Source organism: Balaenoptera physalus (assembly GCF_965194825.1).
Source record: "Balaenoptera physalus genome assembly, chromosome: 20".
Lineage (NCBI taxonomy): Eukaryota > Metazoa > Chordata > Mammalia > Artiodactyla > Balaenopteridae > Balaenoptera > Balaenoptera physalus.
Window position 1 is genome coordinate 57549995 of NC_138901.1, and position 15339 is coordinate 57565333.

At 57.2% G+C, this 15339-nt stretch overlaps 1 protein-coding gene and 1 long non-coding RNA gene across 4 annotated transcripts in view; both read left to right on the forward strand.

Annotated features, from left to right (window-relative positions):
* The window catches only part of LOC309650306, a 394390-nt gene that overhangs the window by 177374 nt on the left and 201677 nt on the right, over positions 1-15339 (forward strand). The gene's annotated exons all lie outside the window — the stretch shown is intronic.
* NTN1 (netrin 1) overlaps positions 1-15339 on the forward strand; it is a 191102-nt gene that overhangs the window by 125761 nt on the left and 50002 nt on the right. For 2 of the 3 annotated variants that reach the window (XM_082441391.1, XM_082441390.1), the window contains exons 4-5: positions 10383-10532; positions 13821-13874. In XM_082441391.1, the coding sequence (XP_082297517.1) occupies positions 10383-10532; positions 13821-13874 (204 nt within the window). The remainder of the gene's footprint in view (positions 1-10382; positions 10533-13820; positions 13875-15339) is intronic. The other variant, XM_082441392.1, reaches the window with a different exon arrangement.

The window sequence follows — 15339 nt, forward strand, 5'->3', positions numbered from 1 at the left end:
GATGCCCTTTTGATGTGTGGGCTCCTCGTCACATTTCCTTTTCCTAGCATCATCTTGGGAGGTACAGGGAAAAGGCTTGGTCATCTTGGCAGGAAGGTTCTCAGTGGCTGGAGCGGCTCCCAGCTTAGAGGGCAGAGACCACAATCAAAGCCAGCACCCACGGGGAGAGAGACAGTCAGAGGAGAGGAAATCCTCATGGAAGGGCTCAGCTCCAGCTGTGGCCTGTGTTGGTGCAGCCTTCCTTGTTCCCTGGGAACATGGGGGTCAGAATCCTGATCTCCAGATGTGCTCCAGGCTCAAAGCCCAGAGAGCATCACGCAAGTCATGGGACCTCCCTGGACCTCGGTCTCCTCATCTATGAAGTCATATTCAGATTTACGGTCTCTGAGCCCCATACAGCTTTGACACTCCACATAACACATCCTCTTTTTTTTAAAAAAAAATCATAAATTAAAAAAGTTTTATGGGTCCCTGATCCAATAGGACAATGTCTTGTGTAAGTGATGTTTGTGACCCGGGAACTTGGAAAAGCTGGCAGAGCCAGGAAATCGGGTGGAGGCGGTTTTCTCCTAAGATCTTTACAAATGAGGAGAGTCTCCCATCTTGTGACTTCGCCCTTGCGGTGCCCTGAAGTGGGGTCTTTTCAGGCCCAGCCCTCCATCTCATTCCCCTGGGCCTCCTTGGCCAGTCTCTTCACCTCCCTGGGTGTCAGTCTCCTTGTCTCTGAAGCTTGCTCTCATCCTGATTTTACATGAACTCTCCTAGAGGATCCCCCGGGGTCCCCGGTCTGAACAGAAGAGCCCCCTCATGTTTGCACTCCCCCAGTTAACAGGGGCTTTTTACTTGGGAAATGCCTTCTGCTACGAGAAGAGCAGCAGGTTACCACAGCCACAGGCTAGGGATGAAGAGCTTTTAGAAGCATGGAACTTGGAGTTATTGAGACCAGGGTTCAGATTCCACCTCAAGGCAAGGTGTTTACTCTTCGGTGCCTCAGTTTTCCCATCTGAAAATGGGGATAATAGTAGTCCCTCCTCCCTCCTAGGGTTATGGTGTCGATTAAATGAGATGATGCAGAGGAGGTCCCCAGCACATGGCATGCACGCCACACTGGTGAGCTGTGACCATTATTAGTACGAGCGGAGAAAAAGAGAGTAACCAGAGCCCCTGCCATTGCCAGCATGCACACCAAGTGGATGGAGACCATTCCTTTGGCTCCCCGTGGCCTTAGTTCTTTCGGTGAGTGTGGTGCACAGGACAGCCGGCCCCTCTCACTTGAGAGTCTCAGCCCCGGGGTGTACTTGAAGGCCGATTCCCACCAGACTGGGCAGGGCCCCATGGATTTGCCCTAATGCCGTTGCACACCCTTGATAAAGGATTTACACGCTTTGGGAGCAAAATTGCTCCCAAACAACTGGAACGGCAGAGATGGGTGCCCGGCAGCCAGCAGGCGGAGGCCCTGAGCGGAGAAGGTGGGGAAGGGCTGTGTGCATCGAGACGCAGCAGTTCTGAAGGTGCTGCTAAGAAAGACCTGCAGCATCTGAGAGGCTCCCGATGGGTGTGGCATCCTGCCGTCTGCACCTTGATCCGAAAGAGAGGTCGTGCAGCTTGAAACGTTTCCTCTTTTGTCCCTCGTTAGCAACTGCTGGGAGAAAGAAAAGCAGAGCCTCGGAGGAGGCAGACCCAGACAGCTGAGATGAAGTTTGTGGATTATCTGTGGATTTAAATTATCCTCGCCCCCTCATTAGCACGAGAATTTAGGAGTGGGGAGTGATCGTCGTCGTCAGGGTTGCCAGTGACCTCGGTTGTGAGGGGAAGGTCTTTGCTTTGTGCCCCTCCTACTTTCCTCCAGAGTCACAGGGTCCGTGAAACGGCCTCTTCCCCACGGAGAGGGCGGCACATTGGCCCTGAGCGTGTGCATTGATTCAGCCCATGTTCATGGATCGCCTGCTCCAGGCGGAACTGGGGGTACAGTGGTGACCAGGACAGACACGTACCCCTGGAGCTTGTGTTCTGGAGGGAGGTTGATGATAGAGAAGAAATAGTAAGCAGAGGATGATGACAGATTGTGGCGAGTTACGTGGAGGAAATAAGGTGGAAGGAGAGAGTAACTGGCAGCAGGGGAGGGGGAGGGGGAGCTGCTGTACAGGGCATCCCGGGAGGACCTCTCTTGGGGATGGGATGGACTTTGAGATGAGACCTGGGGTGTGAGGCGCAAACAGCCATGGGGGCACTGAGGGAGGAGCAGTACCGTTGCCTGGAAGCAGGTAAGGGCTGGAGGGCTCCCTGTCAGAAGGGAGGCGACGGGGGCAGAGAGGAGGGGGCCCGTTGCAAGAGCGGTGGATGCCACTGGGGGGCTGAGGATCAGTGACTGGAGAGATACGTCCGACTTACCTTGTAAGACGCTCCTGCTGTGCGACATGCCGCAGATGGGAGAAGACATCTGTGCATCGCATATCCGACCAAGGACTTGAGTCCAGGCTGTGCAGAGGACTCGCAGAACTCCACGATAAGACAACCAACCCCTGAGCTAGAAATGGGCAGAATACTTGAACAGCTACTTAGCAAAGATCCAGGGATGGCAAATAAATACCCAAACCGTCATTTGTCTGCATTAGGGAAATGCAGATTAAAACCACAGCGAGATGCCACTACCCACCCATTAGAATGTTGAAAATAAAAAGTCCTGACAGTCCCAAGCACTGGCGCGGGTGTGTGGTAACCGGAACTCTCGCACACGGCTGGGGAATTCAGAATGGCACAGCTGCTCCGGAAAACAGTTTGTCAGTGTCTTACAAAGTTAAGCATAGACCTGCCATAATACTCAGCAATGCCTCCCCTAGGTATTTACCCCAGACAAACGAAATCTGTGTTCACACCAAAACCTGCACACGGATGTTGATTAACAGCGTTATTCGCAACTGCCAAAAACTGGAAACAACCCAACTGTGCTTCAGTGGGTGAATGGACAGCCAGTGGTGCACCCGTCCTGTGAAATCCGACTCAGCAATGCAAAGGAACACGCTGTCGATTGACACAGCAACATGGACGCGTCTCAGATTCACTGGGTGTAAAGGAGGCCAATCTCAAAAGATTACCTACTGTATGACCACACCGAACATGCGGTACCTCCATGTATTTTACATACGGTAAATCCCAGAATAAGATGGTCTGAAAAGCTGTAGGGACCCAGAATAGATCCTGGGTTGCCAGGAGTAGGGACGGGGGGGCTCACTGCAAAGGAGGAACACAGGGGGTTCTTGGGAGAGTTGGGCTGTTCTGTGTCCTGAGTGTGGTAGTGGCTACAGGACCCTGTGCATGTGATAAAGCCCATAGGACTGGACACCACAAAAAGCGAACTTGACCGTGTGTGAATGAAACGATGATGATGATGGTGATGACACGCTGGGCTCTGTGATGCTGACTTTGGACCTCCTGGTCCCCTGTCTCCCATTCCTCATGGCTCTGAGCTCACAAAGGGACCAGTCCCCCTGGGGCCGGCGTTCACTCCTCCTCCCTGCCCCGCCCCCGGCCCGCCTCCCTGAGCCCCACCCACTGTCTGCACCTTACCCGAGGCCCTTCCCTTCTGGAATCCCCAGCCATCTCGGCCAGCCTCCACGTTTCTCTTCTCGGGGTCCATCCTCCTCACCCTGTTGGGGAGCAGAGAACACCCCTTAGTGCCCGACATGTGTCCTTCCCCCAAGCGCTGCCTCTGGGGGGTCCCACCAGGCTTCCCCAAAGAGGCCCAGCACACACGCAAGAGACATGGGAAGCCTTTGGATCTGAACTTGATTTTCTCTGAAGATTCTGGCCCTTTCTGTCTTCGTGCACAAACTCTCACCTGCGCAGAGCATGCTGCTCTTTCTTCCCCTCCCCCCACCTCTCCCTCCCCCCACCTCTCCCCCCAACCCCCGCCGCCTCCCCCCACAGCAGCAGGAGCTCAGCCTGGTCCACATAACAGGGCCACTCCACAGGGCCCCGCCCGCCCCCGCTTTCTTTGTGGATGGTGTCCAGGTACACAGACAAGTGTCACTCCAAGCAGAGAAGGGTGTTTCACCCTAACCCAGTGCCACGGGCAGAGGAGGACCTTGGGCCTAGGCTGGAGCCCTTGGAGTCCCAGAGACCCCCTGACTGTCTCTAATGGTGCTCACCGACGGCAGTGTCCCAGATTCAGGGCCGGGCGGTTTCTCTCCCTACCGCGCTCCTCTGCAGCCCCGAGGCCTGTGGGCACTGGAAGGGGCGTTTCCGGCAGACCCTGGCTGGGAAGGGCCGCATCCGGCACCTGGCGTTTGGCACTTTCTTCTTAAAGGACAGGAGTGGCAGGCTCACCGCACGCACGGGGCGGGCGAGGACGAGGCCGCCCACGGGCAGGGCCCCTGGAGAAGCTCACGGTGCGGTCTCGCTCCTCTGACCCGGTGCCAGCCTCCCGCTGAGCCCGGGCACCCAGCGCGCTCCCCGCCTGAGGCCTGCGTGGGCCGCCCTTTTGCAAACGGTCCTCAGGGTGATGCGTCAGTGAGAGCTGTTGTGGGATCTGAGCTGGGAGGGACTCGAGCCATCACGGAGGTCCTGATGTCTGCTCCACCGGCCTGCTGGGGCGTCAGGGGCCCTCAGAGACGCGGCCTACCTGGAGAAAGCTTCCATCCCCCAGCAGAAGCAGCGACTTCCACAGGGGAGCTGAGGCGTGAAAGGGCCCCCAGGCTGCTTGGTTGAGTGGCGGGCCAGTCTGCCTTCTCCTGAGGCCCGGGACGCGCCTGGGCAGAGCCCCTCGGGGAGAAGACGCTTCCCTGAGGCTGAACACAAGCTGTGAGTGTGCTCAGGGGCCCAGAACAATGTACCACAGGCCTGGAGCTTAAACAACAGACATTTATTTCTCACCGTTCTGGAGGTTGGAAGTACAAGACCAAGGTGGCCGCAGGGCTGGTTCCTTCTGAGGCCTCTCCTTGGCTTGGAGGCGGCCGTCTTCTCCCCGTGTCCTCACGTGGCCTTCCCGCTGGGTGTGCCTGTGTCCTCATCTCCTCTTCTAATGAGCACACCAGTCATACTGGATTGAGGCCCACTCCAGTGACTGAATTTTACCTTAGTCACCCCTTTAAAGAACCTGTGTGTGAGTACAGTCGCATCCTGAGGGACGGGGGTTGGGACTCCAGCGTTTGAATTCTGGGGGGGACATAATTCGGTTCATAACATGAGTTCACAACTGGCTGGAGGCCTGGGTGGTGGCCGTGAAGACATCGGAGGTGAGGTTTGGTGCCGCGGTTGTTCTGTCTCCCCCTCCTGTCTGGAGCTGCTCCAGGGGGTCTGGGGGCCAGGCCCACTCCCCTCTCCTCCACACGCATGTGTCCTGGGATTGCTGCCGTTTGAGGGCCCCTGCAGCCAGGTCCTCAGGAAAAGTAGGTAGATGTCCTGCTGGGAACCCAGGATGGGTTTCCAGAGCCAGGGCTTGAGCTGCAGTGGAGGGGGGCCAGCCCCAAGCGTGCCTCTCCTCCTGATGGGAGCTGTGGGCCTCAGGGATCCAGGGCAGAGAGCGTGAGAGGGAGCAGGAAAGGCAGCTGCTCGGGACCAGCGTCCCGGGGTCAGAGCTGAGAGGGCCTCTGCCCATCACGGGGGCCCTGATAGCTGCTCCACCGGCCTGCCTTCCAGGTCAGCTTTGCGGGGGCTCTCGGCAACCCTGGTACACTTCTCGTAGCTGACGACCCGAATCTCAGAGAGGAGATTCTGGCCCAGTGCAGCAGGTCATGGTGTCGGGTGGGGTGGCCCATGGGTGTGGAGGCAGGGCCTGGTGTGCCTGGCAGCAAGAGCGCTTTCCTAGACCCCTGGGCCAGGACACTGCAGTGGACCGTGGCAGTCGGGGTGACGGGCCCAGGGGACAGGCCACTGCCCTGGATCTTAGCCTGTTGAGTTGGAAGCAACTTTAGTGCAAGTATAGACCTCCTGCCTTAGAGATGAGTCACCCGAGGCTCAGAAAGAGTGAGGCAGTAGCTCAGGGTCACACAGCATTACTGGCAGGGCAGGGTCAGACCTGGGTCTCTTGACACTCATCTGAAACCTTCTGTGTGTCCTGAGCTGTCCGTTTCTGGCTGAGGACCCAGAGCGAGGACAGTCTGTCTTCTCCTCTGCGCCGGGAGGCCCTCCAGCCCACGTGTTCGTGAGAAACCTAATCCGGCCACCTTCTCAGGGCCCTGGCCTTCCGCTTGGTCTCACCTTCCTCTTCATGGAAAAACCCTCCGGTAGATTGTTTCCCAGGACCGGGTGCTGCCTGCTGCGTGCACACGGGTGACCTGCCGGGGAAGGGCCTGACCTCCTCTGTAAAGGAGTTGCTGACTTCCCAGGAAACGGGGGTCACCAAATGGGCTTCTTGTGGCAGAAGACATTCTGACCCAGACCTCGTTCTCGGAAGAATCGGAGAGGCTCTCTCTTTGTCCCCTTAACCAGACCCGCTGCCAAGGAAAAGACTTCCACTTGCCTCACATCTGCATCCTCCCGGCTCAGCTTGTCCCCAGCCGCTCCCCTGCCCACTGTGGCGGTGCGTGTGCGTGTGTGCGTGCGTGAGAGCCTGTAGGAATCTATGTGTGTTTGTGTGTCTAGGTGTGTTTGGGGGTTGTAGGGATACGGCAGGATCCCTTTGGCTTTCTCTCCCTAAGGACCAGGGCTGGGGCCTCCTTTGTGGGCAGCTCAGGCCCCCTTCCTATGACACTGCTAGCTGGATTCCCTGGTCCAAGGCTATAGAGGACCATCTGTGGGCTGTTGTCATCCATCAGTTCTCCTCACACCTTGAAGCTCACCCTTCTTTGCACAGAGGGTATAACTTAGGCTTTCCTTATTCGTGGGCTTTTGGGAAAAGTCTTTACTTTGGGGCCGTTTAGCTTGGAATTGAGAATGAGTGCAGTGCAAGTCTCTGTGTTGGGAGCGCATTCGGCTGCACGTAAGGGACGTCACCCGGCCTTGGTTGTAACAGGGAAGTGTGTGTTTCTCCTTGCAGAACAAGAAGCGCAGAGGGGCGGTGTAGAGGGTGAGGACCCTCGGTGATGTGCTCAGAGATGAGGCGCTTTCTGTCTCCCGGTCCGTGGCCTCCTCTGTATGGTCTTACTAACTTCACAGGCTGGTGTGAGGACCAGAGGACTACCTATGGGAGCGTGGATGTGCTCAGGTGTCCCCAGGTGTCCGGGTGGCAGGGCTGTGCTGCAGGAGTGCTCCACCTCTGGGGATGGTCCCGCCGCCCCGGAGGTGACCTGAGTAGCCCCCTGAGGCCCCCCTCCCTGTGGGACCCTGCTGGCTTCTCTTCCTGGAACAGTGATTTTCGAGGAAGCACAGTCAGCCTGCTGCCTCTGTGAGACCAAGGGCCAGTTGGTCAGAGTCTTTGCGGAATCCTGGGGGAAAGATGTGGAGAACACACAGCAAAGTGCCCTCTCCTCTAACCAAAGGATGGTCCTAAGAATGCACCTGCTCCACGAAGCAGACACGCTGCTTTGCCATCACCCAGGGTGGCCCTCAGCTCTGCCGACCTCAGCTGGTGCCCGGCTCCTCCCCGGCAGCCCACCAGCCTGGGGGGTTAAGGGGTCACCGGCTTCCAAGGGCCTCGGGTGAGGGCGATGCACGCTGCTCCCCCCAGATTCTGCTCTGGGCTGGCCCCTGCCTCGGTTAAGACGACCTGGGCCTGCGGGTGACTTGGCTCTGACCCTCCAGTGACCAAGCAACCTTTGGTGATCTCCTCCCAGCCAAGTCCAAGGCCCAGAAGTTACTGGCACGCAGCTGTGTTCCGTCAGCACGGAGGGGAGGGCGTTTTGGCCTGGGTTTTAGGATTACCAGCAGGCTTGCGAGGCCGGCCAAGCGAGGTCAGCTGGCAGGGGCCTCGGGACTCCACATCTGCCTGGTGCCCACACCCGCGGTAGCGGCTTGGGATGCCAGGGTCCTGTGCTGTGGCCCTCTTGCTGTCACCAGGCCAGCTCAGAGACGCTGTCTGTGCCCTGTCACCCTTCCCATCACAGGGATGGATCTAAGGTCAGAGGTCGTCTCCCACCATCCCCTCCTCACATTATCATTCGCAACATGCATCAAGACTGAGTGAAGAAGAAGAAGAAGAAAAAACCAATAGGAAATGAACTTGAATTTAGGGTAGATTTTAGACAAGTTTCTAACAGAAGGATTTGCTGCTGTCTACAGGGGCAGGATTGGGACAGTTCCATGTCCTCCCCCAGGCCTGTGGTCCCTGCCATCCTCTCACCCGACACGGAGCACCCCGCGGCCAGGACCCCCCACTCCCAGAGTTTCCAGAAGCTCTCACGTGTCCAGGCACAACTTTGACAAACAATTCCTCACATTCCTCTCCTTTCTGCCCCCTCCCTGCTCCTTCTTCCTCTTCCTAATTCTCCTCCTCAGCCACTCCTGGGCCCGAGGCCGGCTGGGAGAAGGCCACATCTTCACCCACGGCCTCCTGCCCTCACGCTGAGCAGTGCGGCTGGGGAGGTGCTAGTTTAGCTCTTTGGGGAGCTCTGCTCTCACTTATTCCCCGGCATACTTTTTTCCCATTGGGAATAGAAACAGAGCAGCTCTGGCACCAAGTGAAGTTGCTGCAGGATGCCCTCCTGCCGACGACTCTCCACCCTCTCCAGGCTTCCCTGGGGAGGGGGAGGGGGGAGGGCAAGGGGGACCCCAGGGATCCGGGGAGAACTTTGGCCTCCTTCATCCTGCCCTCCCTTCCCTACCCACGCTGAGTCCACTGCCTAGGTCCAGGGAGGCAGGTGACCTGTGTCTGCAGGTCCCGCAGTTCTTGCCCGAGCATCACGGAGTTGGTGGCAGTCTTAGTCCACTAGGGCTAACGTAGCAAGACACCACAGACCGGGTGACTTAGACAACAGATACTCCTCACAGTTTTGGAGGCAGAGAAGTCTAGGATCGATGTGCCTGCAGATTTAGTGTCTGATGACAGTTGCTTCCTGGTTTGCAGACCACTGCCTTCTTGCTGTGTAGAGAGATAGCTTTTCTCCTTCCTCTTCTCAGAAGGGTGCTAATCCTATCATGAGGGTCCCACCCTCATGACCTCATCTAAACCTAATTACCGGCAACTTCCCTGGTGGCGCAGTGGTTAAGAATCCGCCTGCCGATGCAGGGGACAGGGGTTTGAGCCCTGGTCCAGGAAGATCCCACATGCCACAGAGCAACTAAGCCCGTGCGCCACAGCTGCTGAGTCTGCGCTCTAGAGCCCGCGAGCCACTGAGCCTGCGTGCTGCAACAACTGAAGCCCGCACGCCTAGAGCCCGTGCTCTGCAACAAGAGAAGCCACCACTGCAGTGAGAAGCCCGCGCACAAAGAGTAGCTCCTGCTCAATGCAACTAGAGAAGGCCCACATGCAGCAATGAAGACCCAAAGCGTCAAAAAATAAATAAATAAATAAATAAACCTAATTACCTCCCAAGGGAAGGGCCCACCTCCTAATGCCATCACATTGAGGGTTAGGACTTCAACATATGAATCTGCAGGTGGGGACACAGTCATTCAGTCCATAATAGGGGGGATGTTGCCTCAAACTCCTCTGGCCATTTCATCACTGGGATTGGGTTCTTGGAGCACAGGGAGGGAGCCTCAGGGTGCAGTGTGATAGGGTGGGCAACCCCAGCTCTTTAGCCCATTCCAAATTAGGAGGAGGGGTGTGGGGTACAGCAGCGGCTGGCCTAAGAATCAGGGCCTCACGGCACCTCCCAGCTTGGCCACTCCTTTTCTGCAAGGTCCTGGGGGTTCCTCCACCTTCGAGTCTTCGCATTTAATCGGGGTCTGTAAATGATCACTGTGACTCCTCCTAGTGCTATGGTTGATGGGCTTTGTGATCCAGAAGCCTGTGTCTCAGACTGCCTGGCTGCAGATCAGGGTGGGTGGACAGAGCAGAGCGGGGGCCGCAGCCTGGGGGGGGAGGTCGCACCCCTGTGGTGACTCCCCTGACCTGGCACACCCCAGGGCTCCATCACGCCCCACACTCTGTCCCTCCCACCCAGAGGGTCAGGAGCTGGCTGGGGGCAGAGGAGTGACAGGGCACAAACCAGCCTGTGAGGGGCAGGCGTACCCCCAGTTCTGACTCCTGCACTCACGCTCAGCCCGTGGGCTGTGTAGACCTTCCTCCCGGGGCTTCGGAAGGGCTCCCCGACTTCACCCTTGCCACCCAGACGGTCCTTTCAAGTCGGTCCGTTCTGATTTTCATTCCCCTGTTTCCAGGTAGGCAGGTGGTCAGGCATCAGAGCTTCTGGAATGTGTGTGGGCTTGGCTCCCCCAGCCGTGCTCTTCCCCTGGGATGGGGTCGGGGCGCCACTGGGTGGGGAGGACCCTGGGGGGAGGGTGTGCTCTGGTCACTCCCCGACCCACCCGCCTCTGACCCCCCTGTCGTGTGTTCTCCACAGCCTGCGATTGCCACCCTGTGGGCGCCGCTGGCAAAACCTGCAACCAGACCACGGGCCAGTGTCCCTGCAAGGATGGTGTGACCGGCATCACCTGCAACCGCTGTGCCAAGGGCTACCAGCAGAGCCGCTCCCCCATCGCCCCCTGCATAAGTATGCCAGGGCGCCCTCCTCCTGCAGGCTGGGGGGGGTGCGGGCTCGGGGCTGGGGGGGCCCTTCCCGGACACGGGTCACCTGCATCCAGTGGGGACAGTGCTCACTGAGGTGGCCCTCTGCGCTCGGGCAGCCCGTGTGAGACCCCCCAAGGCTGCAGGGGTCTCCACAGAGCCAGCCCATTTGTGGCTCTCTGTCCTGAAAAGACAGTTTCCTGCTCCCGGGGTGTGGGGTGAGGGGGGGAAGCAAGCCCCTCTCCTCAGCCCAGGTCCTGTTCCCATATTCCACCTTGACTCTGGTCCTGGGCCTGGGTTGGGGGGCCTGGATCAGGGGCTGCCACTGCTGCTGTGGGAATTCCAGGATCCCCAGCCCCTGGCAGATTCAGAACTGAAAGGACGGACTCCACAAGGCCTTTGAGAGAAGCCGGCATGGCTCCCATGCGCCCTTCGGAAGGGTGGCAGCGCTCTATGCGGGTCCTAGAGGCCCTGGCAGGCCAGCTGTCAGCCCCTTAGTTGCTGGAACTTGGGGAGGGGCGTGAGCAAGCTGGGAGGGGTCGCTCAGGGGCCTTGGCTCGGAAGAGTTTTAACATCTTACAGCTGGTAGGATTGCGCAGGTGTTACGAGCTGGATTAGCCCTGGATGGAAGTCAGGCCTGGTTGGGTGCTGGCCCCTGGCCTCAGCCTCGTTGATTCCGTGTGCAGGGCTGACCTGCACCCAGAAGGGAGGGGGAGGAAGGCGTGAATCCTGGCCTACTAGGCGGACACCAAGGATAAGGCTGCTTTTCTGGAGCAGGGGTTAGCACGCTCTGCTCGGGGGTTTGGCCCACTGCCTGTTTCTGTGTGGCTCGATGGGGTTTTGGGGTTTTTTTTTTTAAACCTTTTTAAAATGATTGAAACAAAAATTAAAAGACTACTAATTTATGACATGCGAAAATGATATGAAAGGAAAAGTTCAGTGTCCATTAAATAAAGTTTTATGAGACCCAGCCGTGCCCACTTGTGCCCGTGCTACCTGTGGCTGCTTTGGGGCTCTAATGGCAGAATTGAGTAGTTGCAACAGAGACCCTACCACCTGCAGGGCCTAAAATCTTTGCCAGCTGGCCCTTGGCAGGAGAAGTCAGCCGACCCCTGCTTTAGGTTTTTCAGCATCCTGTAGCTCTGGGTGGGTACTGGCTTCTCAGGTCAGGCACAAGGGGCTTGGAACAAATAACCTGAGGCAGAAGCAGGAGGTTGGGGACCCCTCAGCCCCGCAGCTGCTTGGGGTTCTTGGAGTGACCCCCTAGATCTTGCAGGGAATGTTCTCACGCCAGGCGGGAACCTTAAACCCCCAACACCTCAGCTGCCCGACTTGGGTGCGGCCTCACGTCCAGGACACCACAAGCTGTGTGGGTTCCAGCAGCTTTTCTGACCAGTTTCTACATCAGGAGATGTTTCCTTGTTGGCAGGGGTCCAGTAACAGCGGATAACCTAAATTCAGGCCATGGGAAATTGAGCTTGGATCCATTCAGGGCAGAGCAGGTTGGAATGGGTTTTCACGACGTCTGATTGTCAGGGTCTCACAGCTTGCAAGGGTCGTTCTTTTCCGTCCATCCAAAGAGCTGCACGGTGAACATTTTTAGAAAGCTGGGAGGAAATTAGCACCACCATCTGGGCTTATGAAAACATGGAGGAAGCAAATGAGGTCTCCCTTTTAAAGGGAGTCAGGAGCTGTTGGGTTTCCCAGAAATGGCTGAAACCAACATTTCAAATCCCCAGGGGGAAAGGCCTTGAAACGGAGCTGATGTTTCAGAATTAGGGACAGAAACCTTGGGAGACTGGAGCCGTCACTTTCCAACACGCTCTGTACCCTCTCCCTTCCTCTCGCAAAGGGCGGGCTAATGCTGGGGAGAGCATTCCCACCAAGGACCTGAAGACCCGGGCCTCCATCCTGGGATTTCTGTGAGCTCTTTCTGCCGTCATCAGGCTACAGGTGCCCAGACAGCGCCTTGGACGCTTGTGTCTGTTTCGGAACAGCTCTGGGAGCCCCGGGGCCCTCCGCTCACGTCCCAGAGCCAGGCCTCAGGAGCTGGGCTTGGGCAGCCAGGGTGCCTCCATGGCCACTGGCCCCAGCCCCATTCCTGGGCTTGTAAGATTAGGCTGGGCTGTCTGGATTTCCCTCTGGAATGTTCCTGCTGGGCCAGGTAGCTCATGAAGGCTCAGAGAGGGCCTGGTAGGAGGCCCGGCTTCTTAATGAGCTGCTGTGACGGGGCACCTGTGGCTTGTTGTCGCTGATAAAATCACCTGAGAGCAAGATTTGACTCCGAATCGAGGGCTGGGTCTTCTGCCTGTTCTTTCTGAAGGTGCAGAGGCTGGCTTCTGTGGGTGACCCTCACGTTTGCCCCCAGGCCCAGGTATTCCATCTCGACCCCCCCAAGCCTCAGATCGCAGCTAATCTAGAGTCTGGGGTTCCGAGGGAGGTCTTACCCCTAATAGTCAGATGGTGGCCAGAATCAGTGGGATTTGTGGAGGCCTCTGTGACCCCCTGTTCACATGGTCACTCAGCAGGGGAGGTGGGTCCCTGTCCCTCAGGGACTTTCAGTTCGTGGTTTGGCCTAGTCTAGAAAGAGGAAGCCGGGGAGGTGAAGCCTGGGTCTTCCCAGAGGCTGCCTGAACCTCCTCACGTTTTCTGAGCACCAGGCGGGAGCTTGTAGAAACTAGTTGCCGTTCTAGGTAGGAGAGGAATGGTCCCCAAAAAGCACATGCTTCTGTCAGGCCCTACAGTCTTCCGTATTGTCAGTCTTTTCTGCCCGCTGAGAAAATGCCTTAGCTTGTGAGATGCAAGATGTGAGCCCGTGGGAACTTGGGCCAGGGGTGCAGGCCCCTCTCTTGCACATGGAAGACACCTCCCAGCCCCTCACATGTCACCCCTGCCATGGACCCCTTCCCCACCAGTGAGTCAAGGTCAGACCGGGCCACGCAGCACCATCGTGATGAGCAGGGGGCCCGGGGACCCCTCTCTCTGCCCCAGGGGCCGAGGTGAGTCAACAACACGCAGACAGCAGAGGGGTCAGGGTCCTGCCTTCCCCTCGCTCCTGTCCCTGCCAGGCGGAGGGACGGCTTCCAGAAGAGAGCAGGTAGGGTGCCCGGGCCCTCACGCCGGCTTTCCCTTCCTCCCTGACCGTCCTCTCCTGGGGCGAGGAGTGGGGCTGGGAGGGAGGGCCCAGGAAGGTTGGAAGGAGTCTGCACTGCACTCGTTCTTCTCTAACATGTTCTTATTGTTTCCCCTTCCTCCCATCCTGAACCCCACAAAGAGATCCCCGTGGCACCGCCGACCACTGCAGCCAGCAGCGTGGAGGAGCCCGAAGGTAGGCTTCCCCCTTTGCTGCTTTCCTGCTTTTGCTGTGGGGTGGGGTGGGGCCTGGGGAAGGGGGTTAGAGGGGCCAGACTCCTCTGAACCACCATCGGGGTGCTGGTTGGTATGAGTGGTACCCCTGGGCTGGATTGAGGAGGATGGAGCCACAGGGCATTTTTCTGCGATGTCCCTTCCAAGAATGGTGCCTAAGGCTAGCCTGTCTCCCAAGCCTGGGACCCTCAAAACCACGTTCCTCCTGCTCAGCCAGCGAGGGTAAGAAGCTGCCTTCCAGCCCAGGGCCACCTGAGCTGGGGGTAACTCCTTTCGGGGTTGCAGAGAAGGAAGGAGATGGGTGGTGGGGATGAAAAAGGCATTCTAGAGCATTGGGGTCCACAAACAGAATTGGGGGGGGAGGGCATGAATCGGGACAGGAAGAGACTCACCCCCTCACTGTCCCTTCCTTCTAACTGAAATCAAGAGTTTCCTGGAAAAAAAAAAAAAAAAAGACTTTCCTGGTGGTCCAGTGGTTAGGAGTCCGCACTTCTACTGCAGGGGACGTGGGTTCGATCCCTGGTCGAGGAACTAAGATCCTGCATGCTGTGTGGTGTGACCTAAAAAAACAAAAACAAAACAGTTTTCTTTATTGCAAAGGTGGGCCACAAACCGTAGCCAGGCCAGCAACATCAGTGATTTGGCCACCAGCAGAAATCCCAGCCGTTTTCACATCACGTTAGAGTTGGTGCAGCTATCATGGAATATTATTTATGCTCACTAAATTGCTTCAGAATGATGGAAGTTACCAGACCCGCTGCTAGATCCTGATTTATAATCGTTAATAAAGAAACACATACATTACGTAACTGTACCATAAATCTGGGGTTTTGGAAATATTTGGGTTAAGTGTATTTCAGTATTTATTAGTTTCCTTTGTAGTCCTATGGATTTTATTTCTGCATTTAAAAACATTACTGTGAGAAAGTAAAAATATCACTGTGACGTCCGTGGACGTCACCAGTCCTTGGTACAAGAAGGGTCACCCAGTCCTGGCTTTGGGTACAGAGAGGGATCGGAGCCTGGCTGGAGGGGGCACCAGGAGAGCAGGCCATGCTGTACCCAGCGCCCTGGGCCTGTGGTCACATGGGGCTTTTGTGTACTGGTACTTGGAGTAGGAGTGGGAATGGGGGGCAGGAATGGTGACAGTGGGGCCTTGCAGGGACATTGGTGTCAGCTCTGGGAACCCCTTTGCTCCTCCCCAGATCCACCTGTTGGGGAGGTCTGTGCACCCATGTGGTCACCTGAATACTTTAGTTTTTTAATTTTTTAATTTTAATTTTTGGCCACGTGGCACAGCCTGCGTCATCTTAGTTCCCCGACCAGGGATCGAACCTGCGCCCCCTGCAGGGGAAGTGCAGAGTCTTAACCACTGGACCACCAGGGAAGTCCCCACCTGAATACATGAGGATAGACTGGATTTTTTT